At 37.0% G+C, this 27,404-nt stretch overlaps 2 protein-coding genes and 1 non-coding gene across 3 annotated transcripts in view; all 3 read left to right on the forward strand.

Annotated features, from left to right (window-relative positions):
* PIK3C2A (phosphatidylinositol-4-phosphate 3-kinase catalytic subunit type 2 alpha) overlaps nucleotides 1-18,246 on the forward strand; it is a 105,388-nt gene extending 87,142 nt beyond the window's left edge. Inside the window, exons 21-33 of the mRNA XM_061146702.1 lie at nucleotides 181-273; nucleotides 1,664-1,793; nucleotides 3,857-3,993; nucleotides 6,841-7,010; nucleotides 7,801-7,957; nucleotides 8,625-8,734; nucleotides 10,741-10,948; nucleotides 12,124-12,248; nucleotides 13,129-13,246; nucleotides 13,336-13,408; nucleotides 13,743-13,852; nucleotides 13,940-14,065; nucleotides 15,102-18,246. Of these exons, the coding sequence (XP_061002685.1) occupies nucleotides 181-273; nucleotides 1,664-1,793; nucleotides 3,857-3,993; nucleotides 6,841-7,010; nucleotides 7,801-7,957; nucleotides 8,625-8,734; nucleotides 10,741-10,948; nucleotides 12,124-12,248; nucleotides 13,129-13,246; nucleotides 13,336-13,408; nucleotides 13,743-13,852; nucleotides 13,940-14,065; nucleotides 15,102-15,284 (1,740 nt within the window). The 3' untranslated portion in view covers nucleotides 15,285-18,246. The remainder of the gene's footprint in view (nucleotides 1-180; nucleotides 274-1,663; nucleotides 1,794-3,856; nucleotides 3,994-6,840; nucleotides 7,011-7,800; nucleotides 7,958-8,624; nucleotides 8,735-10,740; nucleotides 10,949-12,123; nucleotides 12,249-13,128; nucleotides 13,247-13,335; nucleotides 13,409-13,742; nucleotides 13,853-13,939; nucleotides 14,066-15,101) is intronic.
* A 5,968-nt stretch (nucleotides 18,247-24,214) lies between these two features.
* On the forward strand, nucleotides 24,215-27,085 carry RPS13 (ribosomal protein S13). Its single transcript, XM_061146716.1, has 6 exons — nucleotides 24,215-24,367; nucleotides 24,514-24,562; nucleotides 24,732-24,810; nucleotides 25,781-25,950; nucleotides 26,269-26,369; nucleotides 26,980-27,085. The coding sequence occupies exons 1-6, from the start codon at nucleotides 24,345-24,347 to the stop codon at nucleotides 27,011-27,013; spliced, it is 456 nt and encodes a 151-aa protein (XP_061002699.1). The 5' UTR covers nucleotides 24,215-24,344; the 3' UTR covers nucleotides 27,014-27,085.
* Nucleotides 25,536-25,625, forward strand: LOC133065041 (small nucleolar RNA SNORD14). The gene has a single exon (XR_009694816.1). It is a non-coding gene; the product is annotated as a small nucleolar RNA SNORD14 (small nucleolar RNA).
* Nucleotides 27,086-27,404: the final 319 nt, after the last annotated feature.

Below are 27,404 nucleotides of genomic sequence, written 5' to 3' on the forward strand. Positions count from 1 at the left end.
TGTCACCCTTTGATTCCATGGCTAATTAATTTTACTAGTGCCGTGAACCGAAGTAGAGATCTTACTCCAAATCACACTGATTTAGAGAAAAGATAAGCATATGCAAAATTTTGTGCTTTAAGTTTTTGTTTCAGTGTTATCATTTTAATCATTTTAATGCTTAACATATTGTATTTGTAGTCATGTTCCTTCTTCAGTTCTAATGCTGTGCCCTTGAAAGTCACAATGGTGAATGCTGATCCAATGGGGGAAGAAATTAATGTCATGTTTAAGGTGAGCAGAATAAGGTGACTTTGTTTGTTTGTAATTTAAAAATTCTTTTCTCAAATTCCTTTTTCAGAATTGCAAAAGCAATTTTATTTAGTGTTTAATGGAATTGAATAACTGTGAAAAATTATTACTGCTGTAAACTGTTTCCAAATGGATTTGGAAACAAGTGCAACTCTGGGCTAGAGCTGCTGCATATGGCCATCTTATGCTAATTAAGTACATCACAGCTCCAGGTAGTGCCTTTCACCCAGACTATGATGTAAATGGTACACCTTAGAGATGTGCAGAGTAAAATTGCAAAACTGTGAACTGGCACTGTTTTTGAAAACATGTAACTTACCTGTGGGAATCTGTTACCAATCAGGGCCTCCAGGTGCATGGTAAAGGGGCAGTAGTAAAGAATCTTCCTGCCAGTGCAGGAGACTTAAGAGACATGGTTCGATCCCTGGGTCAGGATGATCCCCTAGAGAAGGAAATGGCGACCCACTCAGTATTCTTGCCTGGAAAATTCAATAGACAGAGGAGTCTGGCAGGCTACAGTCCATTGGATCACAAGGAGTCAGACATGACTGAGCATGCACACACATGCATTAACAATCAAAGTTTTCTTTGTTGCAATCACAGTATTATTTTTAGGAAAGAATGTAGAGATTTAGTTAATTCAATGAGTTTGATTAGTTAGCCACCTTTGATATATATAGCAAGTTCCCATATACTCAGATCTGGTTTTAGACTCCATTTTATTTTACTGATGCCTTTGCCTTTTCCTAAAACAGTCTCATCTTTTTGAATACAGTAATTTTGTATGTTGTAATTTTTTTAAGGCAAATCACCTCTTTTTTTTCCCATAATTTTCTTGGCTCATCTCAAAAATGTACTTATCATTATGTGTTTTAAACTTATTTTATCCAATTTAAGAAGAAAATGAAAACTTGATATAATTCCAGTTGGAATTCATTTTTGGAGAGCTAACTTTTTTTAAAGTAAACTGATCATTGTAGATTCATAGTTCACTTTAAGAAATTACACAGAAATCCTGCGTACCCTCTACACAATGATATTATCTTGTACAATATTGCAGTTAGGATGTTGACATCATTACAGTCAAGATATGAAATATCTTGATCATCAAAAAGATCCCCCATATTGCCCCTTTAAAAAATTGAATGTAATACTCATACTGTAAAACCCAGTCTTTTAAAGTATACAGATCAGGAAATTGAGACCTAAAGAAGTTAAGTAACTTTCTCTGGGCTGCTGCAGAAGAATAAAAAGGTGGTTCAGTTCATTTTATTCTTTACTCTTTTCTCCCCACTCCTCCCCCCTTTTTTATATGTAATCTATTAAGGCTTTTGGAAATGTACAAGTTTCGTTTTGTTTCCTTGATTTCAAGGTCGGTGAAGATCTAAGGCAAGATATGTTAGCTTTACAAATGATAAAGATTATGGACAAGATCTGGCTTAAAGAAGGACTAGATCTGAGGATGGTAATTTTCAAATGTCTCTCAACTGGCAGAGATCGAGGTAAATCTGTTAGATGTAGTCTTTTTTTTTTTTCCCCTTGGATAATGCTCAGAGTGTACATGCTCTAATGGTCCTGATGCTGGTCCGTGATCTCAACCATATCACTTTGCTTTCTCAGGTTAGAATGTACAGACTTTATCTTCTCAAAAGGAAATCAGGTCAGAGACTTCCCCCATGGCCCAGTGGTTAAGACTGCCTTTCTTCTACAGGGGGCACCGGTTCGATTCCTGGTCAGAATAGTTCCTCAAAAAAGGGGCAATCAAGTCAAATTAAGAATTCCTGGAGGGGGGACGTAAAAAAAAAAAAAAAAAAGAATTCTTGCTGATATTCTATAATAACTCAGTGAGTAGCTCAATTGCTTGCAAGACAGTACGTCTTATAAAATGGAAGTCACTTTATCAAGAGAGATTCCTCAACAAGAGCCTGTCATTTGCTTGGATTAGTTTTTCTGTCACCATACTTATTTCATATAGTTGAACTCTTCTCTCATGGAATTCTGTGTAATTTTGTAGGCAATCAACTTCCTTCTTTTTACGTTGTTTCTAACTGATGGTTGAGTGCTTACTTTGTGCCTTGCGTTGTGCTAAAGCTTTTCATTTGTGTTATCTTTCTGTGTCCTTACTTTTCAAATGAAGAAACCACATTCGCATGGTTAAAAACTATGCAGTTTTCAACAAGCACCTTAGCCTATAATGATCAGTGTATAGTAATCCTCCCTTCTCCAGGTTCAGCAGTTGTCTTTAATACTTACCAAACATTGAGTCTTCTCTGCTGGATTCATTTTAAGTTCCCTTAGAGGATAATTGTACTTTGCATCATTATAAACTTTTATCCACTGTTTTGTACATAGTCGTTTGTATGTGTGTATATTTGATAAAGAAATTAGAAATTTGTATGTATATTAAAAATTTGATTAATCATACTCATAAAATCGGGATGCAGGTATTCATTGAAAAAGGATGTCACTGTGAACTATAAATCAGATGATGTAGTTAAGCAACATAAAAGATTCAAATGAATTCACTCTGCCATGTGTGACTAGACTACTGGCATTACAACCTGGCCCTGAATGCTTTCTTTTGAATGCCTTCTTTTGAAATGGCCTGGAGGCCTTGGCCTTCTTGGTTATTTCTAGTCCTTTCTTCAAAGCAGGTCTCTGTTTCTGTATCTTTTATTCTGTATACACATATAGTAAAATATCCACATAGCATGTAATAGAATAAATTAGAATCTAAATCTTAGTTTTCGCACACACCTCCTTGGCAGCCTGGTCCCAAAATATAACCATTCACATAGCTTTCTGAGGCTACTTTTTTTTTTTTTTCTTTTTTTCAAATTTTTTTTGCCATATTGCACAGCATGCAGGAATCTTGGTTCCCTGACTAGGGATTGAATTTGTGACCCCAGCAGTGAAACTCAGAGTCCTAACTGGATCAACCAGGGATCTTTCTGAGACTATTTTGTGTATGTTCCAACATGCATAATAGTCTTTCCTTTAAACACAAAAGATACAGTTCTCTATGTGGATTTTGTGTTTAAAAACATATTTTTGAGATTTTTCTACATAAGTACAGCATTACATTTCAGTAAGGAAGAGAAAACATGTACCTGAGACTCAGACACACCACAAAGACAATCTTAATCTGCTCTTTTCCCTTTGAAAGGGCTTCCTGTACTCTGAAACACTTACATTTGCCCAGATACATGCTATAGAGAAGGTTCTTTTGTACTGAAATGGGACAGCATGTATTTTATAAGTAGCTTTATTAGTGGGATCAGTTTTACCTAGTTTGTAATTAAAATTGTTACTCTTTGTGGGCGTAGCACATGGATATACTGATATAAAGTCTCAAATAGTCAGATTCAGTTTTATATCTTGGGTACTTCTGAAAATAAAATTGATTTTTATATTGATAATTTTGATTGTTCACACTTTATAGTATGGGCTGCCAGAGTTGATTTTTTAAAAATGATTATTCTTAACTGGTATCTTATGTCAAACATCAAAAGCTGTACATTTGCAGGGACACATTTTCACATGTCTTAATGTTTTGTTGCTAAAGGCATGGTGGAGCTAGTTCCTGCTTCGGATACCCTCAGGAAAATCCAAGTGGAATATGGTGTGACTGGATCCTTTAAAGATAAACCGCTTGCTGAGTGGCTGAGGAAGTATAATCCTTCTGAAGAGGAATATGAAAAGGTAATTAACTAGTCTCCATATTCTCAAGTGCTTTCATTTTCCAGCTCTTGTGACTAGTCATTCAGTTTTAACTTGTGAAAACAGCATTTTTCTCCCAGTAAAGAAAAGAGTAAAAAACAGAATGCTTTTAATGGCAAGGATCTGAGTGAACCAATGCTAAATTACAAAAAAAAGAAAAAAATTCCAAACATATATTTAGAGGCCAGCAAAACCAGAGGTATTTTTATAACCCAGACTATTGTATTTCATGAAAATATGATAATAGAAGAAGACTGTGGAAGTAGAAGATTCAAGCTCTCTGAGCTTGAATTCCGGTCCCAAGTCACTCACCAGCTATAAGGATTGGTTAACTTAACCTCTTGTGCTTCAGTGATCTTTGCTATAAAATAGTATAGTATATATTATGACTAAAAAATAATGTATAAGATAATTGTGAGAATTAAGTGAATTAATGTATGTAAGGCGCTATATAGAGTAAATTCTGTAATTGATACTCTTCCTATAGGAGGCATCAAGTTTTTGTTTAGTATATTTTTGAATTATATAATAGGAAAGGGAAATCTCTTAGCATATAAGGCTTCTAATGATCCTAAACTGCTCTAAAAACACTCAAGAATACTTTCAATGGTGATACAGATCTCAGTTTTAATGAGATCCTAGTTTATGTCAAATCATTAATATATTGCATTTGCAGATAGATATGTACAAATGCTACGTGTTGACCCTATGAAAGTAAAGTACAGAAATCTTGTCCTCTGTGGTCTTTACACTATTTAAGAGCTCGCTCTTGTAGTTTGGGACAAGAAGCCAGTTTTTGTTTATAGTAATACTGGCTCTGTGATTCTGGATAAGTTGACACAAAATAATTGTCCAGTTGTTGTTGTTCAAGTCACTAAGTCATGTCCGACTCTTTGCGACTCTGTGGACTGCAGCATGCCAGACTCGCCTGCCATATTTTAAGTGGATTTTATGCACTTGGCTCTTGTATGTGCTTTGCTTAGTAAGAGGGACTATAACACAGTGGAATCTCATTGCCTGGGTTTAAGTCTTGGCTCTGCCACTTAATGATGTAATCCTGGGCAGATAATCTCTGTTTTCTTCAGGTTCCCTCATGTGTAAAATGGCAATATTAGTAGTATTTACATCACTGTTTTGTTGTAAAATTTTAAATGAATTTAACATGTACATATACACACATATACACAGTTTATATGCATGTTTGTGTGTATACATACATATTGAATTCATTTAAAATCTTATAACAAAAGAATGACATAAATACTATTTACATTAATGTAAATAGTATGTGTGTGTATGTAGAGAGAGACTAGTGCAATGCCTGGTTTTTGATAAGTGCTGTGTAAACACATGCTCTTATCATCATCATCACTAATAATTTCTAGAAAGTTATAGAATAAAATTTACCCCATGAGCATGTAGAGCCATATGACTTTCATTCAGAAATGTGGTGTCTTGAGAATAAACTAAATGCATGTGCTTTTAACTCAACATTAGTAAAACTAAGATCATGATATCTGGTCCCATCACTTCATGGCAAATAGAAGGGAAAAAAGTGGAAGCTGTGACAGATTTATTTTCTTGGGCTCCAAAATCACTCGGATGGTGACTGCAGCCAGGAAATTAAAAGATGCTTGCTCCTTGGAAAGAAAGCTATGACAAACCTTAGCAGCATATTAAAAAGCTTTTTAATCCTTTTAATCACATCACTTTCCACACCAATGTTCATATACTCAAAGTTATGGTTTTTCCAGTAACCATGTATAGATTTGAGAGTTGAACTGTAAAGATGTTTGAGTGCCAAAGAATTGATGCTTTCAAATTGTGGAGCTAGAGAAGATTCTTGAGAGGCCCTTGGACTGCACAGATATCAAACCAGTCAATCCTAAAGGAAATCAATCCTGAATATTCATTGGAAGGACTGATGCTGAAGCTGAAGCTCCAGTACTTTGGCCACCTGATATGAAGAGCCAACTCATTGGAAAAGTCCCTGATGCTCAGAAAGACTGGAGGCAAAAGGAGAAGGGGGTGGCAGAGGATGAGGTGGTTAGATTAGTATCACTGATTCAATGGATATGAATTTTAGCAAACTCTGGGAGATAGTGAAGGACAAAGGAGCAGGATGTGCTGCATTCTATGGGGTCGCAAAGTGACTGGACAACAGCATATGCTTTACATTAAAATATGCATTGTATACAGTTGTATCCTTCTATTTGATATTATATTATTAATTTAATCCCCAGGACAGGTAGGGCTACAATGAAAGTTCTTCCAGCTTTGAGAAACTTGATGATGACACATAGTCACTAAATGGACGACAAAGCACATTCATTATATTATTGGATGTTTAAAGATATGAGCTTACTTTCTTTACACATAGCATTCCTACAAGCCAAAAAATGGAAAAAAATATTCCTTTATTTAGATTAATCTTTGTCCCAATGTTAAACAGCTGTGGTAAGGAGCAGAGCCTGTGAAGAGCAGGGTTCCACAAACATGATGCTTAAAAGATGTTCAAAGGCTAATTATACCCTAAGTAGAGACTGGCAGAATCTCTACCTGCTGTGAGACAAAAACTAGAGAGAAGGGGCAATAACTCTTAGAAGGGTGTTTACTTTTGAAAAACTGGTGTCTGTTACCATAACACAGTTTACAAACTATTGAGAAAGGAGAATAGAATTGTGTTTTCAATGAGTGATAAATTACTTTAATCTTTGTAACCCTGCCTCCTTTAAAAATAATCTTTTTCCTAAGATAATTTTATTTTTCCTTTATTTTTCCTTCCTAAGATAATTTTATCTTTCCTAAGATAATTTATCTTTATTATAGGCTTCTGAGAATTTTATCTATTCTTGTGCTGGATGCTGTGTAGCCACCTATGTTTTAGGCATCTGCGATCGACACAATGACAATATAATGCTTCGAAGCACAGGACACATGTTTCATATTGACTTTGGAAAGTTTTTGGGCCACGCCCAGATGTTTGGTAGCTTCAAAAGGTACTACTATTGTTATTATTGCTAAAGAAAATAGAGGCACTTCCTATTTCACAAATTAATGTCCCCAACTATTATCATATAAAATAAGCTACAAGGATATATTGTACAACACAGGAAATATAGCCAATATTTTGGCTAAATGGAGAATATAATGGAGAATAATCTTTAGAAACTGTGAATCACTTTATTCTATACATGTAACATATAATATTTTATATCAACTAAACTTCAGTTTTAAAAAAATAAACTTCAAAAAAACACAGTATCCTAAACTTTGCTTTTTTTCTTGCTGTTCTTTGCCTTGTTGCTCCCTTTTAGCATAACCAGGGATGAAAAAGGCTTTAAAAGATGAGTTTATCATGTAATAGAGAAGAATGTGTATGTGTGTGTAACCTTTGTTGAAATGAATTAAGGTGTATTTTGTCTTACCTGGTTAGGGTACCTATTAGAAGTGTTCCCCCAATTGTATAATGGCAACAAGTAGAAAAGTTTTCTCTATATTCATTTGTATATGCTGTTTGATCTCTGTGTGTAGACTGATAATCACCTTGGAAAATATCATATATAAATTCTACCCAAATAATGAGATTATATGATGGCTTTCCTTGAAATGTGAATTTTTAAGAATTATGTAAATTCAGAACTTTCTGGTATTAAGTTACCCAGTTAGAAATTGCTATGGCTCAGATAGCTTTAGTTCAGTAACCATGTAATAGCAATAGCACTCATTTGCATATCTTCTGTAAATAATACTTTGTATATACTTTTTTTTTTTGTACTTTTAAAATAGGGATCGGGCTCCTTTTGTGCTGACCTCTGACATGGCATATGTCATTAATGGGGGTGAAAAGCCCACAATTCGTTTCCAGTTGTTTGTGGACCTCTGCTGTCAAGCCTACAACTTGATAAGAAAGCAGACAAACCTCTTTCTTAACCTCCTTTCACTGGTAACTCTGTTCGTTACAAGCATTTAATTAGTTTTATATTAATTCTTCCATGTTTCAGTATCTAAAGATAGATATTTTGTGATTTTTGGAATAAAGTTTATTCTGGTTTTAAATGTCAGGTATATTATTACTGAAATATTTTAAAATGTTGCCATGTGAAATATGCCAGACACCATTTATAGGTAATGCAATAAAAAAAAGACCCTCAAGTGGGTACCCTGGGGATGAGCAATAATAGTATCTGAAAGGGACCCTGCGAGTGTCATATGGGATGCTGGTGAATATTTTTTGTCTTTATATGTTCAGATTTTGGATATTCATTAAGCTGTGCTCGTAAGATTCCTGTGCTTTTTTGGATGTATATTGAGAACAAGCCAAAGAAACCCCTATGATTATTGTGACTGAAATTGATATAGAAACAGAAGACTACACAAAAGGTCTGGATTTCACAGTTTTTATTCCATAAACTGTGACTTCCAACAATTGACCTCCTTTGCCAAGATTTTTCTTATTTCTGAGAGATTTAGGTCCCTAAAATACTAACAAACTCCTCAAAACTCTGAGTCGTTTATTTGCTTTTTTTCTGATTATTTGTCCAGCTTTTAGGGAGGGGTAAGGAACAGACTTGTAAAAAATTTGAGTCACAAGCTCTTTTTCGTTTCTATAGATGATTCCTTCAGGGTTACCAGAACTTACAAGTATTCAGGATTTGAAATATGTTAGAGATGCACTTCAGCCTCAAACGACAGATGCAGAAGCTACAATTTTCTTTACTAGGTAAGGTATATTTAAGTATATTAGAGAAGACACACCCTGTTTAGCTTTGATTTGCTTTCCTTAGTTTAAACAAATGATATATATCAAAATTCTGACCTAACAAGAAAAAATTGTGATTCACAGTATTAGTAAGTAGTAGGTTTATCAAAAGCTTATTTCAAAGGTTTATTTACTGAATTAATGTGAAGGATTGGCAATAACACTTGAAAAAATACATTTGTTTTGGAAATTGCCTGGCGGTCCTGTGGTTAGGACTCAGTGCTTTCATTGTGGTGACTCGGGTTCAATCCCTGTTCAAGGAACTAAGATTTTGCAAGACATACAGTGTGCGCGCGCCGCGCCCCCCCCCCCCCCCCCCCATTATTTGTCTCCAAATATGATCTTATATTAATAATATATATGATTTTAATTCTAAACATTCCATTTATGAACAGGTTTTGCAAAACCTATTTTCTACAGTGCCAGATACAAGGGTTTTTCCTAAAATGATATCTATACTACTGTATTTTTTAGGATTCTGCCATAACAATTTTCATGGATACCATAAGTGCTTAAAACAGTGAACTCTGGGACAATGCTGTTAATTTGTTATCACGCGATGTAGTGCTTGAAACACATACTCCAATGACTGGCATTTGAACTTGTGATTATTACTTTTAAAGAAAGTCTTCAAAAAAAAAAAATTAAAAAAAAAAAAAGAAAAGATAAAAAGAAAGTCTTCCTGGCAAATATGTTCTACAGGTCTGGTGACCAGGTTGGTCACAGACTGGTGATTCCACCTCATTAAATGCCACAGAAGGAGCACATAGGCTCATGTTCTTGTCTTTCCTTTTTCTCTTGCCTTCTTCCTCTCAGTGGAGAACAAGTAGAATACACTGGACTGGACTTGCCTAGTCTCATGAGTCTGGGCTGAGTTGAATTGAATGAAGGAAGCTGACTTTTGTATAGCCTTCCAGACTAATGCTGATAATTTAGGTATTGATTGATGAGTTTTGTTTTGTTTTTTTTGAGACTTGTTGGCACCCCTGGGCCAAACTGTAAATAAAGCATAAGTGTTAGTCAGTTGGCCTGCCATACCAACATACAGGCGACTTAAAGGAAATTAATCTTCTCGTTGTTCTGGAGGCTGCGAAGTCCAAGATCAAGGTGCTAGCTAATTTGCTTCCTGGTGAGGATTCAAGTGTGAATACGACTGACTGCCTTCTTGCTGTTTCCTCGCATGAAGGAGGGAGGAGAAGAAAGAGAAGGAAGAAAGTCATTATAATAAGGACACTGTCTCCATAAAGGCCCTATGGAGTTGGGGCTGTAACATATGAATTTTGGGGGACACAAGCATTCAGTCCATAACAAGGACAAACTCTTTTGTGTGAGGTTCCCTCACACAAGAGAGTTTCTTTTGACACTGTTTCCTCTTTGTGTATTCCTTTATTCTGTTTTCTTTTGCTTGTCTAAAATGATTTATTCAGACCTGCCTTCCAAATTTATCCCTACCAAACTCTGCATCTTGTCTTCTTTTCCCAACTGAGAGAAATGATAACTTTCTGAAGAAGGAATAAGATAACCAGATTCTACTAGTTGACTCTTTGGTAGAATGGGGTTTTGGAATTTTGGATTACTTTGGTTGCTTCCTTGTATGTTTAGTTGCTGCCTTCCATATTTATTACAGTGAATAAAATGAACCGTTTTTTGACATTATACCAACCATCTTCTATCCCTAATAGTGTTTTAAATTAGTATTGGACCCCACAGAGCTTAAGAAATCCAAGCATCATTTCTTAGATACAGTAAGATGGGATGGAATGAAGGCTTTCCTGTGCTAAAATATTTTTGTTGGGGTGAGATAGATACATTGTAACAGGTTTTTGGCCTATGGGACAAAGGGAATCCTGACAAAGAATCTACTTACTGTTTTTAAAAGAAATGGAATTGTTTATTGTCTTTTATTATATTTAAATAAATGAGAATGTTTTCTCAGTGTGTTAACACATTTTCTTTTTATTTTGTAGACTGATTGAATCAAGTTTGGGAAGCATTGCCACAAAGTTTAACTTCTTCATTCATAACCTTGCTCAGTTGCGTTTTTCTGGTCTTCCTTCCAATGATGAGCCGATCCTTTCATTTTCACCCAAAACATACTCCTTTAGACAAGATGGTCGAATCAAAGAAGTTTCTGTTTTCACTTATCATAAGAAATACAACCCAGATAAACATTACGTAAGTTTGGTTTGGTATCAGTAGAGACTCGTGCTTGCAGTCTTCTTCTCTCCTACTTCCTTCACTGACTCTGATGAAGTTCAAGCATTTGTTCTTTTCATACTTCTTTCTTCCATGGATGGCCCAAAACCCCTAAATGTACTTGGAGCATCCCTAAACTGTTTTTTGGTGTTTATTTCTTGGTAAATTTGCTCGAAAACCATGAGGGACCAATGTTACTCTTCTTTTCAGAGACAAGACTGAAAGGGTGATGCTAATTTACTTTTCTCCTTATCTTCAATTTGTTCTTAATTTCAAAGGTAAAGGTTGCTCACTGTAACAAACTGAACCAATATAGAAGTATATAAAGTAAAAATCTTAAGTTCTCATTCCACTCTCTCAGGATGAAGTATTATAAAATATGCACATAAAGTTTGTTTTTTGAACAGAACAGAATCTTTTAGTGTGCTTTTTTCCCCCTTTAATAGTATAACATTAACTGTCTTTTTTGCTGTTGTTTTGTGCTAATATTTTTGCCAGATAATACTGTCAGCCTTTAAATTTTTGACAAATTGATAGAGTTTAGAAAGTGACTTCACTAGTATTTTGATTTTCAGCTGTTATTAGTAAAGTTTTATATGTTCACAGAATATTTTAGGACACCATTTAATTGAATAATTCATTGTTTCCCCCAGTGATTTATAATACCTTCTTTAAATATACTGAGTTTATATCCCTGAATTTATTTCTGGTAGTCTGTAGATATAAATGACTCTGTGCACCAGTATTTTACTCTGTAAAGTATGTTATAGTGCAGTTTAAATATCCAGTAAAACAGGTTTTCCCCATCTCCCTGTCACACTCTGTTTTGCCATCTCCTTTGCTCTCTTTAATGAATTTACTTGCTAATATTTTCATTGAAAATGCACTGCACTTATAAATTTGGGGAGTATATTTATTTAATCGTAGAAACAGAATGCCTTTCACGTTCCAATTCTTATTTATCTTAGACAATAGTTAAACATACTCTGAGAAGGTAATTAAATATGTTGATTTTTATATTTGTTATTTCCTGTTGTGACATACATATTACAAAGTGAAGAGCCCTTAGTATATATAATGATCAAGCTGAAAATTTTCCATCAGGAAAGATTATATTATAAATTTAACATGTTTGGGATGTGATTTCCTTTCAGATTTATGTAGTCCGAATTTTGAGGGATGGACAGCTTGAGCCATCATTTGTGTTCCGAACATTTGATGAGTTTCAGGAACTTCACAATAAGCTCAGTATTATTTTTCCACTTTGGAAGTTACCAGGGTATGTTCTCATTCTTGTTCATTAATGTTGTTTTAATAGGAAACTTTCTTTATTACCAAGTACAGGTCAAAAGCTTTGTGTTAAGTTAGTGTAAAATACTATGGACTGTGTGTGACTAATTTTCCTTGGTATCACAAGAGCCTAATACGTACTAGACATAAGCAAGGAACTAAGTTTTTCTTGAATGAATAAATAATCACAATCTTAAAATATGGGATTTTCTAGCTTTCTAAATCACTGCAGGAATAATTATTGTGATCATACTGAGTTTCTCTTGAAAAATAAGAAATTGCGACATTGCAGTAATCAAAATGATAGTGTTTAGGTTTGTTTTTGATGCCTTTTAGAAACCTTCAGTTTTTAATGTAGGTAATGACCAGTAAATTCCTGTGTTGAATCGCTCACATTCTTCTCAGACTAGATTTCAAAAATAAGGAGGCAGAGAAGTGAGTATGAGTTTATTTCCATGTGCAGTCTCATTTTTCTTTTGCTACCAAAATTAGCACTTGAGATGATTTGAGCTCTGTGGCATTTGTGGATTTTACTGGTATCTACAATAGCTGTGATTATTGAATAATGGTTGTTTTGGAGGATAAGATCTGCATATTTGTGAATAGTTAATCTTGAGAAGAAATAAGTAGGAAATAAGTAATAAATATAGTGTATTACCAAAACAATGTCCCTTTTGTACCAAGGTCATAAAAGGATGATGTTTCAACTGTTTCATCTCCAGTACTTGGAAAAGAAATCAAAAAATTATAGTGAATTAAGGCTCCACTTTCTATTTCAGTGTGTAAAAGGGTATTTCTGAGTATTGATTCTATAAATACTCCCAAATGAAATTACTTAAATCCCACTTCTTTTTGTCTTTCTTCTGTAGCTTTCCTAATAAAATGGTTCTAGGGCGAACACACGTAAAAGACGTAGCAGCCAAGAGAAAAATTGAATTAAACAATTATTTACAGAGTTTGATGAGCGCTTCAACGGATGTAGCAGAGGTGACTATCCTAACTGAGAAATAATAACATACTTTTTTGTGTGCTGCATAATATTTAAATTAATGAATCTTTCTTCTCTTCCACTTTAGTGTGATCTTGTTTGTACCTTTTTCCACCCTTTACTTCGTGATGAGAAAGCCGAAGGAATAGCTAGGTCTGCTGGTGAGATTATTTTTTTCTTTATTGGTAATTCATGGCTCCCCTGTGACATGCAAGCCTGTGCCTTCTCTGTGGATGTGGTGCAGTGTCAGTGGGGTCACTGTCTATAACCAGTGAGAATGAGACGAGAGTATTCTTTCTAAGGCAGTCTATTTCTGGGTAAAGATAATTTCCTTAATGAGTGTGATTGCTAAAAAAATTTATATCAATGGCCTACCATATTCTTACCTTTTTTCCTCCAACATGTGAGGATCCTGGAATTAGAGCAGAAACTTTTGTTGCCGCTTGAACCACTGCCAGCAGCATCACGTAAAAATGAACATCTTTGTATTTTCAGATGCAGGTTCCTTCAGTCCCGCTCAGGGCCAAATAGGAGGAGCAGTGAAATTATCTATCTCTTACCGAAACGGTACTCTTTTCATCATGGTGATGCACATCAAAGATCTTGTGAGTGATTACAAATAATGATGATTGTAGAGGAAAGCTATTCTGTGGTAGGAAGCATTACTGTTAAGGGAATGCTTTTCTTTACAGGTTACTGAAGATGGGGCTGACCCAAATCCATATGTCAAAACATACCTACTTCCAGATACCCACAAAACATCCAAACGTAAAACCAAAATTTCACGAAAAACTAGGAATCCAACATTCAATGAAATGGTAAGTTAAAAATCTATTAAAATCTGCTAACTCTTAGTCAGCTACTATTTGGACATAAACACCACTTTATTTATGTATGTTAACATTATATCCACATAAAAATGTTCAGATAGAGATTTGGAAGCAAATAATACTTCCAAATAATTTGGAAGCAAATAAATTTATAAAATTTATGAAATTTATGAAAAATTATGAATTTTTGAAAACCATGGAATACCCTTTCAGTACTTTAAAAGCATATAAAATGTTTGGTGAAGATAGTTGGTATTATTCTCACAAAGTAGTATTGTCTTTTTTTCTAGTTAGTGTTCTATGCTTTCAAGAAAGTGAAATGTGGTCAGTTTTTCAGTTTTCTTAGTCAAACAGAGAGGACTTGATTAAGGAGATAATGCCCAGAAGTTACGGTGAAGCATTCTTGAGAAAAAAAAACTGTGCTGCATGCAGTGTTTGAAAGAGAATAGCTTTATAACACTCCAGATTTGCTATAAACTGCATTTGTAGTTTGCGAGTTTGCACTGAATGATGGATAATCAGAAATTATCACCTCATGGTATATAAAATCCAGAAAAAAGAAAATCTCCTTTTGGGAGATTGTAATCTCTCACTTTTAATAAAATTATTACAATTACTCTGTCCCGACTTGCTTCCTTCTACTCTTTTTCTTCCATTCTCTTCCTTCAATTTCTCTTTTAAAGATGATCTATTAAATCATCTTAAGGCAGGCTGCTTTGTAATTTCCCTTCCCCATCCCTCCATTTCAGAAAAACCATGTTTTTAATTTTTAGCCAATAGTGATTTTCTGCTTTGTGCATTCGTATGTCAGACACTTGAAGGAATGACAATACAATCCAAGACTCCTGAAATACAACATGTGCATCTAAAGTATAAGACAAATTCTACCAGATGTGTCGTGATCATGTTATTAGTTGAAGTCACTCTGACTAATAATCTTTCTTATGTTTTTACATAAAATAATCTTATAAACCAGACAGAGAAATAATTTGTAATCTGCTGTTTCTTTTTGTCTTTGCTCTAGCTTGTGTACAGTGGATATAGCAAAGAATCCCTAAGACAGAGAGAACTTCAGCTGAGTGTACTAAGTGCAGAATCTCTGCGGGAGAATTTTTTCTTGGGTGGAATAACCCTGCCGTTGAAAGATTTCAACTTGAGCAAAGAGACGGTTAAATGGTATCAACTGACTGCAGCAACCTGTTTGTAAGTTAGTGAATTTCTGAGCTTTGGAAGCAAGAACAGTTATATAAATATGTGTACACACACGTGAACTTTGTATATTTTTATACTTGGACAGAAATTATACAGTAAATGTACTTGCTGCATTTCAACAAATCTGGTGGACCAACAGTCACTTAACTTTTATGAATTTGTTGACGTCATTGCTATTTTAAAGTCATTGTATAGAATGCTGTAAATCTTAAACTTAATATATAATAAGTCCTAAAAAAGACTTTGAGTTGGTGAAGGAGTTAATCCTTTCTTGAGTAATTGAGTAATAGCTTTAGTGTGGTCTGATACTATTTTGTCAGTTCAACCATCTATTTTGTATTGTTTCTTACACAGACACAGCACGTTTGTTTTCCTGTTTTGCACCTTTTATAGCCTTTACCACTGTGTATGTTCATAAACACCAAAGGAGAGGAAAGGTGCAGGATGTTACCATAAAATGCAGCTGCTATTCATAGGGCCGAAAAGCAAAGCACAAATAATAAATAGTTAAGAACTATTAAGTAGTTTATAGAGTAGGGGAAATAACACTGCTTTTTATTATTCATGTCTTTCAAGCCTTTTTCAGAATAAGTGCCAGTCACTGAAGTTGTAAATAATGGTGCCTTAACTTCATATGCTTCTCTGGTACTTCATTCTGAGTTTTTTCCTGACTTGATAAATAGTTCAGTAGTTTTCACTCACTTTTTACTAAAACAAGAAATTATGTACACTTACTAATGTTTTTCCCACAGATAGATAATTTTCTATACTTCAGATGTATAACTTATTTAAACATCAGCCATTTGATAACATGTTTTTGTTGCCCAGTAACTGAATGAGATTCATCAACATAACTGTACACTAAATTCCATCATTCCATTATAATCCTCCTTTTATTCCCAGGAGTGTGAACTGAAATTTGGTAATTTCACCCCCATGTACCTATACTCCACTCTCTCATTAAACAAGAGAAAATGTGTGCACCCAAGTGTCCATTCCTGTTCTATAGAAGAACTCCACAAGTAGGGCAGACTCTTCACAAGAGGCCCAGGACAAGAACTCCAGGGTCCACACTAAATTTTAATGTATACCTTTATGGCACAGTTTATCTGATTTATTCAACATTTGTAAGCATTTTACATTCACATGAATTACTTTCCTTAATACAATATTTAGAATCATTAGGGACATGACTGAAATCATTCTATAGTAACCATTAAGAATAGGGTTCATTTTTATTAGTTATTCATTCAACTTCACACATAAATTTGTTTAGTTTGGATAAATAGGTATACATAATATTAGTTCTCATGGCTAGAACAGGAATTCAGACACTTTTAAGTAGTAAGGGATTGTAGCGATCTAGTTGCTGTGAGATAACTGATAAAATATGCAATAAAAAATACCAAGAAAGGAAGGACAATCTCTGATTCAGTTGCCCAGAACAGAATTTTTGTAAACTGTGCAGATGTTTAATGTAAATGGTGATACCTGCAAAGCAGACATATTAGAGTTGAGATGTATCAGTGGGACAGGTTAAAAAGAAAACTTGAATTTTTGGTGCCTAACACTAATGGTCCATTTGTAGGATACCCCATATATGAATGTCTTTTTTTATATTAAAATGTGTTGTCTATTTAATAAGTTAATTAAAATGCAGATCAGAGCACCACCATTTATTTGCTTTTTCCATATACAGTTAACATTTCCTTAAAGTGTGTAAGTAACTTTGCAAACGTAAAAAAGTACTAGATATTTTCACTTGTCTTTAAGACCTAATTCCATTCCATGAATTGTCACTTAGCCACTGTTTAAAAAAAAAAAGTACTGTCTTGGTAAAAGGTCACTGTTACTTGGACTCAGTGTATACTGCCTGTTTGCAGTCTTGTTACAGCAGTGTCTTTTACAAATAGTAGAGCTAGAAAATGGGATGTCACTTTTCAGTTATAAGAAATAAGGATTCTTATCCAAAAGTGTGTATTATATACTCTGTATAGTTAACCAGAGTTCAAACAAGTGGTAATGTTTCTCTTAATTTAACTCATTATGTGCCTTCTTTGGTCATTAAAAAACACATATATTAAATGTATTTTAAATATAAGTTATTTCTTTGTGAATGCTAATCATCAGCCCTTACCAAAAAAATTAATTGACAGAGGCGCCTCTTTGCACTACTTACTATCAATAAACTTTAAATTGGTTGTTTTTTGAAGCATATTTTTAAAGCTTGCATTAAAGTAAATCTGAAACAAATGTTTAAACAAACTAGCTAAGACACTAATTTTTTTTATGTATAATCACAATGTTTCACACCTATCTTTATTGAGTAAAAATAGTTATGCTACATGTAAGACTGTGTGTAAAGAATAATGGAGCTAAAATACATTTTGTAATGATCATAGTGTAACTGAAGTAGAATTTTTCCCCTTGCAGTGTTTTGGAATTTGAAAATAATGGTTTCTCAAAGAACCTATTATTTTCTGTACTGAGGAATCCAATGTAACACTTGCACTGATGTTTTTATTACTGCCTTTATAAGAATCTATAGGTATCTCAATGTTAAGGCATGTATGATCTTTGAGAAAATATTCTTTTATCTTTTCAAATTAATGTTGTATAAAACTTTCAATATTTTGCCTTAAATTGGTTGACTGTTTTTTCTATGATTCACCTGGCATTTAAAAGAGAAAAAGTTCAATTTGATACTTAAGATAAAAAATGGATAAAGCCCCACTACCATAATCCATGGATTTATTTACACGCTGTTTGACTAGCAGTGCAAATAGGAATATATATGGCAGTTAGTCTCATCTATAAGAACCAAATACTTTAATTATATTAAGGTAGCGAATAAAGATGTATAATATTTTTATTAATACCTTAAATATATTCAGTGGATTGAATGTGACTTCATAACTGTACTATGATTGTATTAAAATATTTCTGAAACAAAGGAACTATGCTGTCATTTTGGTTCCAAACTTGGATAATGAGCTCACTATTGCTCTCTTTGCATCTCACCCAGGAGTTTATTAGGTTCAGGTAATACTGGATTTCAGAACTGCCCTGCGATTTGCCCTTAAAAATGTCCAGAGAGTGTCTGACATTTAAGTGTGGTTCTTGGAATATCTGGATTGCCACTTTGTTAGAGTTCCATCACCATTTCATTGAAGTGAAATGCTTCTATTAGTATGGTTCCTGCCTTTGGTAGTTTATTTAAATATTAAAGAGTATAGTGACAGCCATACTGTGGACACATCTTCAGAACAGAGAATGTAGTTCTTAGTACCATACCTCCATCCTGGAATGATACTAGTGAGGGTGTGGTTCTCCAGTCCTAGAGGTAACATGTAAAAGGGCCAGAGACCATGGAAGAGCAGTAACTTAATTATAGCCAGTTTATTTTTTGAAACACTTTGTCATGCAAATTTTAGACATACAAAGTTAGACAACAGTTTAATGAACTCCATGAATGAATCCCATCACATGCCTTCAACAGTTACTACCTTAGGGATAATCTTGTTTGGTCTGTATTAAGGAGGATGTGCTTAGGTGTAGATACCTTTTTATATTTTTCTCTCTAGGATTCTTAAATATATGGATCAGTAACTTTCTTCAGTTCTGAATAATTTATTAGGAATTCTTTTCCAATTCACTACTTCTCTTTTCAACTGTTTAACCCCCATCCATTGAGATTTTAATTTTGGTTATTTATATTTTTCACATCTATTTGGGTTTCTTTTTGTTTGAATCACAAACCAAAAGACAAAGGACTTCCAGGATCAATGAGGAAAGAGTAGGTTTTGTTGTTTTTTTTTTCCAACAAACGGTGTGAGGACAACTAGATAACCATGTGCAAAAAAATAAAATAGGACTCTTAGAACATAAAATTTAATTCAAAGTGGATCAGAGACTTAAACATAACTGAAGTTAAAAATCCTAGAAGAAAACACAGGTGTACATGTTTGTAGCTTAGAATTAGATAGGTTTTCTTAAGTGTAGGTCACAAAAAAGGACAGGCAACAAAAGAAAAATAGATAAATTTGGTTTCATCAAAATTAAATATATATGTGCATAATAAAAGGACAACTCACAGAATGGGAGAGAATATTCACAGATCATGTATCTGATAAGCACCTGGCATCTTGAATACATAAAGCACTCTTAAAATTCAAGAGAAAGCAAATAATTTTTTAATACATTTCTCTGGAATGGCCAAATATCACATGAAGAGATGCTCAAGTCAATTGGGCTTCCCTGGTGGCTCAGATGGTAAAGAATCCACCTGCAATGTAGGAGGCGTGGGTTCGATCCATGGGTTGGGAAGATCCCCTGGAAAAGGGAATGGGAACCGACTCCAGTATTCTTGTCTGGGAAATTCCATGAACAGAGGAGGCTGGCAGGCTATAGTCCATGGGGTCGCAAAGAGTCAGACATGATTGAGTGACCAACACTTTGACTTCATCTCAGTCATTAGGGAAATACAAAAAAGGCATGTGAAAAAATGCTCAACATCACTAATAGTTCAGTTCAGTTCAGTCGCGTCCGACTCTGCAACCCCATGAACTGCAACACACCAGGCCTCCCTGTCCATCACCAACTCCTGGAGTTTACTCAAACCCTTGTCCATTGAGTTGGTGATGCCATCCAGCCATCTCATCCTCTGTCATCCCCTTCTCCTCCCGCCTTCAATCTTTCCCAGCATTAGGGTCTTTTCAAATGAGTCAGCTCTTCGCATCAAGTGGCCAAAGTATTGGAGTTTCAGCTTCAACATAGTCCTTCCAGTGAACACCCAGGACTGATTTCCTTTAGGATGGACTGGTTGGATCTTCTTGCAATCCAAGGGACTCTTAAGGGTCTTCTCCAACACCACAGTTCAAAAGCATCACTTTTTTGGCGCTCAGCTTTCTTTATAGTCCGACTCTCACATCCATACATAACTGCTGGAAAAACCATAGCCTTGACTAGACAGACTTTTGTTGGCAAAGTAATGTCTGCATTTTAATATGCTGTTTAATATGCTGGTCATAACTTTCCTTCCAAAGAGTAAGCGTCTTTTAATTTCATGGCTGCAGTTACCATCTGCAGTGATTTTGGAGTCCCCCCAAAATAAAGTCAGCCACTGTTTCCACGTCTATTTGCCATGAAGTGATGGGACCGGATGCCATGATCTTGGTTTCCTGAATGTTGAGCTTTAAGCCAACTTTTCACTCTCCTCTTTCACTTTCATCAAGAGGCTCTTTAGTTCTTCCCTTTCTGCCATAAGGGTGGTGTCATCTGCATATCTGAGGTTACTGATATTTCTTCCGGCAATCTTAATTCCAACATGTGCTTGCAGCCCAGCGTTTCTCATGATGTACTCTGCGTATAAGTTAAATAAGCAGGGTGACAATATACGGCCTTGACGTAGTCCTTTTCCTATTTGGAGCCAGTCTGTTGTTCCATGTCCAGTTCTAACTGTTGCTTCCTGACCTGCATACAGGTTTCTCAAGAGGCAGGTAAGGTGGTCTGGTATTCCCATCTCTTTCAGAATTTAACCACAGTTTATTGTGATCCACACAGTCAAAGACTTTGGCATAGTCAATAAAGCACAAATAGATGTTTTTCTGGAACTCTCTTGCTTTTTCGATGATCCAGCGGATGTTGGCGATTTGATCTCTGGTTCCTCTGCTTTTTCTAAAACCAGCTTGAACGTCTGGAAGTTCACGGTTCACATATTGCTGAAGCCTGGCTTGGAGAATTTTGAGCATTACTTTACTAACGTGTGAGATGAGTGCAATTGTGTGGTAGTTTAGCATTCTTTGGCATTGCCTTTCTTTGGGATTGGAATGAAAACTAACTAATAATTCAGTTCAGTTCAGTTCAGTTGCTCAGTCATGTCCGACTCTTTGCGACCCCATGAATTGCAGCATGCCAGGCCTCCCTGTCCATCACCAACTCCCGGAGTTTACTCAAACTCATGTCCATAGAGTCGGTGATGCTATCCAGCCATCTCATCCTCTGTCGTCCCCTTCTCCTCCTGCCCCCAATCCCTCCCAGCGTCAGGGTCTTTTCCAATGAGTCCATTCTTCTCATCAGATGACCTAAGTCCCAGAGCTTCAGCTTCAGCATCAGTCCTTTCTATGAATATTCAGCATTGATTTCCTTTTTGATGGACTGGTTTGACCTCCTTCCAGTCCAAGTGACTCAAGAGTCTTCTCCAGCACCACAATCAAAAAGCATCAGTTCTTCACAACAATTAAAGAAACTCAGCCTTCTTAATTGTCCCACTCTCATCTGTCCAGGACTACTGGAAAAACTATACCTTTGACTATATGAATCTTTGTCAGCAAAGTGATGTCTTTACTTTTTAATACACTGTCTAGGTTTGTCAGAGCTTTTCTTCAGCGTCTTTTAATTTCCTGGCTGCAGTCACTGTTTGCAATGATTTTGGAGCCCAAGAAAATAAAATCTGTCACTGTTTCCACTTTTCCCCCATCTATTTGCCATGAAGTGATGGGACCAAATGCCATGATCGTAAATTATTTGAATGTTGAGTTTTAAGCCAGCTTTTTCACTCTCCTCTTTGACTAGTTCCTCCTAGCTTTCTGCACTAGAGTGGTATTATCTGCATATCTGAGGTTGTTGATATACCTCCAGGCAATCTTCATTCAGCCCTGCATTTCACAAGATGAACTGTGCATATAAGTTAAATAAACAGAGTGACAGTATACACCCTTGATGTATTCCTTTCCCAGTTTTGAACCAGTCCGTTGTTAACATCCGGTTCTAACTGTTGCTTCTTGACCTGCATACAGGTTTCTCAAGAGATATGTAAGGTGGTGTGGTATTTCCATCTTTTTCAGAATTTTCCTGTTGTGAGCCACACAGTCAAAAACTTTAGCATAGTCATTGAAGCAGAAGTAAATGTTTTTCTGGAATTCCCTTGCTTTTTCTATGATCCTAGGCAAGTTGGGATATTGGCAATTTGATCTCTGGTTCCTCTACCTTTTCTAAATCTAGCTTGTACATCTGAAAGCTCTCAGTTCCTGTACTGCTTGAAAGATTTTGAGCATTACCTTGCTAGCACATGAAATGAGCACAACTGTATGGTAGTTGGAACATTCTTTGGCATTGCCTTTCTTTGGGATTCAAATGAAAACTGACCTTTTCCAGAGTGGTACTATTTACAGGAGGCAAGACATGGCTGCAACCTAAGTGTCCATCAACAGATGAATGGATAAGGAAGATGCTGTGTACATCCTAGCTCAGTTGTGTCCAACCTTGTGATCCAATGGACCAAGGCCCGCCAGATTGCTCTGTACATGGAAGTCTCCAGGCAAGAATACTGGAGCGGGTAGCCATTCTCTTCTCCAAGGGATCTTCCTAACCCAGGGATTGAGCTCATGTCTCCCACATTGCAGGCTGATTCTTTACTGCTTGAGCCACCAGGGAAGCCCCAGTGTGTATTACTCAGCCATTAAAAGAATGAAATAATGACACTTCAGCAACACAAATGGACCTAAAGATTATAGACAGATAAATACTACATTACTTTGCCAACAAAGGTCCATCTAGTCAAAGCTATGGTTTTTACAGTAGTCATGTATGGATGTGAGAGTTGCACTGAAGAACTGATGCTTTTTCTGGGTGCCTGATGTCCTCTGCCAGCATTCAGAAGTTGTTCTGTGGAATTTGCTCAGTGTTCAAATGTTCTTTCGATGAATTTGTGGGGGAGAAAGTGGTCTTCCTGTCCTATTCCTCCACCATCTTAGCACCGCCCCCAGAAATCATGGTTTTTAACTGTGGTGTTGGAGAAGACTCTTGAGAATCCCTTGGGCTGCAAGGAGATCCAACCAGTCCATCCTAAAGGAAATCACTCCTGAATATTCATTGGAAGGACTGAGGCTGAAGCTGAAGCTTCAGTAATTTGACCACCTGATGCGAAGAACAGACTCATTTGAAAAGACCCTGATGCTGGGAAAGATTGAAGGCGGGAGAAGGGGACGACAGAGGTTGAGGTGGTTGGATGGCATCACCAACTCAATGGACATGAGTTCGAATAAACTCCCAGAAATGGTAATGGACAGGGAAGCCTGGTGTGCTGCAGTCCTTGGGGTCGGAAAGAGTCTGACACGACTGAGCGACTGAACTGACTTATATATGGAATCTAAAAAATAGTACAAAGGAACTTATAAAACTGACTAACATATATAAAACAAACTTTGGTTACCAACAGGGAAAGCAGAGGACGGAATTATGTACGAGATTTTTAAAACAATGTAAAATGACTGTGAAATGACATAGAGGTCAGGACCAGACAACCTTGTAGTCAGGCACCCCTTCCCTGAAAGATTACAATTAGAGATAAGAAATCTTACCAGTTGGCTAGGGGCAACCCTTATCGTCATGCTATTGTAAGCTTTTTTAAGCTTTTTTTTTTTTTTAATTTTGGCCATGCCCTGCAGACTTGGTGGATCTTGGTTCCCTGACCAGGTATCCAACTGAGGCCTTAGGCAGTGAGGGCAAGTATCATAATCACTAGCGGCCAGGGAATTCTCCCTTGTGAATATTTTAAGGGGAGGGACAGACTTGAGGTAACTAGTGTCAAGACAAGGCTGGGCGCTGCTGACTGGATGAGCAATAGTGTATGGATGAACTGTGGCGCCTAAACTCGCAGGGCCACGGGACGCAGATAACCACCTTGCCCAAGGCCGGGGAACTCCTGCAGTTCTATGTGCTCCAAGCGCACTCCCAGTCCAGCATCCAAATCCGCAGTATCCTGGCTAAGCAGCATCTCCAGAGACAACTAGATTCAACTGCCCAAACTGGAGGCGGATCCTTTTTCCCGCTCCGGCCTAGTGCCGCCTCAAACACCGGTGCCCGCCGGGAAGTGTAGTCCACGTCGAAGTGCATTTTGGGATATGTAGTCACGAGGGCGCCGGGAAGCACGCAGCGAAGCTCCGCCTCCTGCAGGGGCGGAAGCCAGGACGTGTGAGGCAACTTCCTGCGTGGAGGGTGGCTTCCTGCGGCTCTCCCACCCTCTCTCTCCTTTTGCTGCCACACCGCCGCCATCATGGGTCGCATGCACGCTCCCGGGTGAGCTAGGGTTTATGAGCGGGTTGCAAGGCTGAGCCTAGGGGTGGAGGGAAAGGAAGGAGTGTAGGCAGCGGGTCGAGGGGGTAAGGTTTGGGGCTGCTGTGGCGGGGCTCGCTTCCTCACCCCGATACTGCTTTTTTCTCCAGGAAGGGCTTGTCCCAGTCGGCTCTGCCCTACCGCCGCAGCGTCCCCACCGTAAGTAGCGTGCGGGTACCGAGCAGAGGCCTGGAGGGGGGGTGCCATCATTTGCTCGGAAGATGGGGACCACGTGTGCATGAGCGTGGTGTTGAGGGTGGAGAAGGCCGCTGCGCTTCGGTTCCATCCCCGATTTCTCGTCTAAGGCCGCTTTCTCTCCCGCGAACAGTGGCTGAAGCTCACTTCTGACGACGTGAAGGAGCAGATCTACAAACTGGCCAAGAAAGGCCTGACTCCCTCCCAGATCGGTGAGTGCGTCTGTTATAATGTACCCCCTTCCACCTGACCGCGTGTAACGTGCTGAAAAACACTGGGGCTAAATGTCTCACATGTGTTTTGAAAATTTTTTGCTCGTTTTCCTGACTTTACTGTTGACGGAGGCCTAGGCTTCCTTTGGTGAACTCTCAAGCTCTTATTTGGAAGACGGTAAAATAATTAAAATGCGCTCCAAAGTTTAATGAGTATTTTCTTTGGGCTGGGCACTCTCTTAGGTGTGTGGTTTTAAGCACTTTCCATTTTATGACTTGGGTTAATTCTGACAGCCATAGTTTCAAATAAATACTAGACGTTTTCCCGAACTTGGGGGAACTGAGGCACGTTGCAGCTGTATAAACAAGCCTCAGATCACACAGCTGTTAGTGGAGGAGCTGGGACTGGCTCCTCTGAGTGTTCACTGCTTTCTCACAGATGTGGTTTGAACCTCAGCTGTCTGTGAGTTTGTGCAAATGGCTTCATTCTGCAAATGTTTGCCAGCTGTGTGATCCCCGATCTTCAGAATACAGTCATTGTAAAAAAAAAAAAAAGCACCATAGCCTTCTATTGAGCTTATGGTCTAGTGGAGATGTTATACATAATAAGAGGTGTGTGTGTATATATATATATATAGAGAGAGAGAGAGAGAGACTGTCAGGTAGTCAGATGATGCTGTTTTGAAGACTCCTTGATTTTTTTGGTGGCCTGTAATCTAGCAAGCTCACTATGATGATGGTCTTCCAACATTCGCAGTTTCCACCAGAAAGGTTTTCCTTGGTGTTGGGTAAACCTTCCTTGGATGTCTGAGTGAGCTTTGCTTGTGCATTCTGTCGTCGGTGTCTGATGTATAAAAAGTCAGCTGTGTTTTACAGATAGGAAACTTGGAAAGTGACTTGATCTCAGTCTTGACATTACATGCTCCAGTTTGTATGTTTGGTGTGGGAATTTATATTACTCCCTTTCCAGGTGTGATCCTGAGAGACTCTCATGGTGTTGCACAAGTACGTTTTGTGACAGGCAACAAAATCTTGAGAATTCTTAAGTCCAAAGGACTTGCTCCTGACCTCCCCGAGGATCTCTATCATTTAATTAAGAAAGCTGTTGCTGTTCGAAAGCATCTGGAGAGGAACAGAAAGGTAAGAGGATGAGACTGCTTGTACTAAATTCATATCAGTGAAATATAGTGCCTCTGATTGGAATTATCCATGGGGCACAAACAAATAACAATGTTTGCTTTGAAATGAAAGTTTCACCAGAAGAGATTTTGGGGGTTGGGGGGGTTAGTTCCCTAAATTCCCTGAAGGACCTAATCTAGCCACACAAACCCTAGACTCTGGTTCTATAAACAACACTAAGCAGTTTTTCATTAAAGTGCATGGTGTCTATACATTCTTCTGTTAAAATGATGTTTCATTTTAAGTGGTTATCCTGAATTTTGTCAATTTTATTTTTAGGATAAAGATGCTAAATTCCGTCTGATTCTGATTGAGAGCCGTATTCACCGGTTGGCTCGATACTACAAGACCAAACGAGTCCTGCCCCCCAACTGGAAATAGTAAGTTATCAACCCTTTTTGTTAACAAAAAGAGGAGTTGGCCAAGTATTAAATAGATTAGTAATTATAGTAAAAGGACTGATAATAAATGTTTCAGATTGAGCCTATATGGTCTTTCAGTTCTTAATAATAGCAAGAAAACAGCCATAGACAGGTCAAGCGGTTGTGTTTTGTTGATACAAAGGGTGGTACTTCCGTAGACTCATTTAGAGCACACACATGCTCATTTTCAGATTGTGGGTAAAATTTAAGTTCTTCTGCTCCCAGCTGCTTATGTTGTTTTAATTTTTGCATAGATTGCTCACTATGATGATAATATCCTAGCATTTGCACTTTCCACCAGAAAAGTTTTTCTTCATGTTGGCCAGTTCTTGGAGGCCTGAGTGACCATCTTCATGTTATGGTTGATCACAATGAACTGATTTCAGGAACTGAGCTGTTCAGTGCCTTTTATATATATTGGGGATTTATTTTAACTGTTAGGAAATAGCTGTTTTCAGAGATTGTGTGAATATGAAGGATTTTTTTTTTAAACAGATTATGTGTAAATATAGAGGACTTTTTTATTAACCCAGCTTTCCCCCCCCACCCCCCTCTTTTTTTCTTTCAGCGAGTCATCCACAGCTTCTGCCCTGGTTGCATAAATTTGTCTATTGTACTAAAGCAATAAAAATCATTGTTTAACAGAACCATGTTTTGTAACTTTTTTTTGGTCCAAAAATTTGTCTGTTTGTGTGTTTATCTCTTTAATGTGGACGTGTGTTCCCGCATTAGAATTTGTGATTCCACAGGGAGTAATAAGATAGCATCTATCCATAGCATCCCTTCACTGCTCAACTAGATCTCTCATGTTATATCTACAGTGTAGTATCAGAAATAGACATGAAAGTGTCTCTGGAGGGGAGGGCATCTCTAGTATGGAGGGACCTTGGAAGTAATATTTGATCCCAGTCTGTGGGTGATGCTCTAAAGATAGGAAGAAAAGCTTCAGGGAACAGGAAGAACCATGAGATGAGCTCAGCTCCAAGAGGCTGG

Source organism: Dama dama, chromosome 1, assembly GCF_033118175.1.
Source record: "Dama dama isolate Ldn47 chromosome 1, ASM3311817v1, whole genome shotgun sequence".
Lineage (NCBI taxonomy): Eukaryota > Metazoa > Chordata > Mammalia > Artiodactyla > Cervidae > Dama > Dama dama.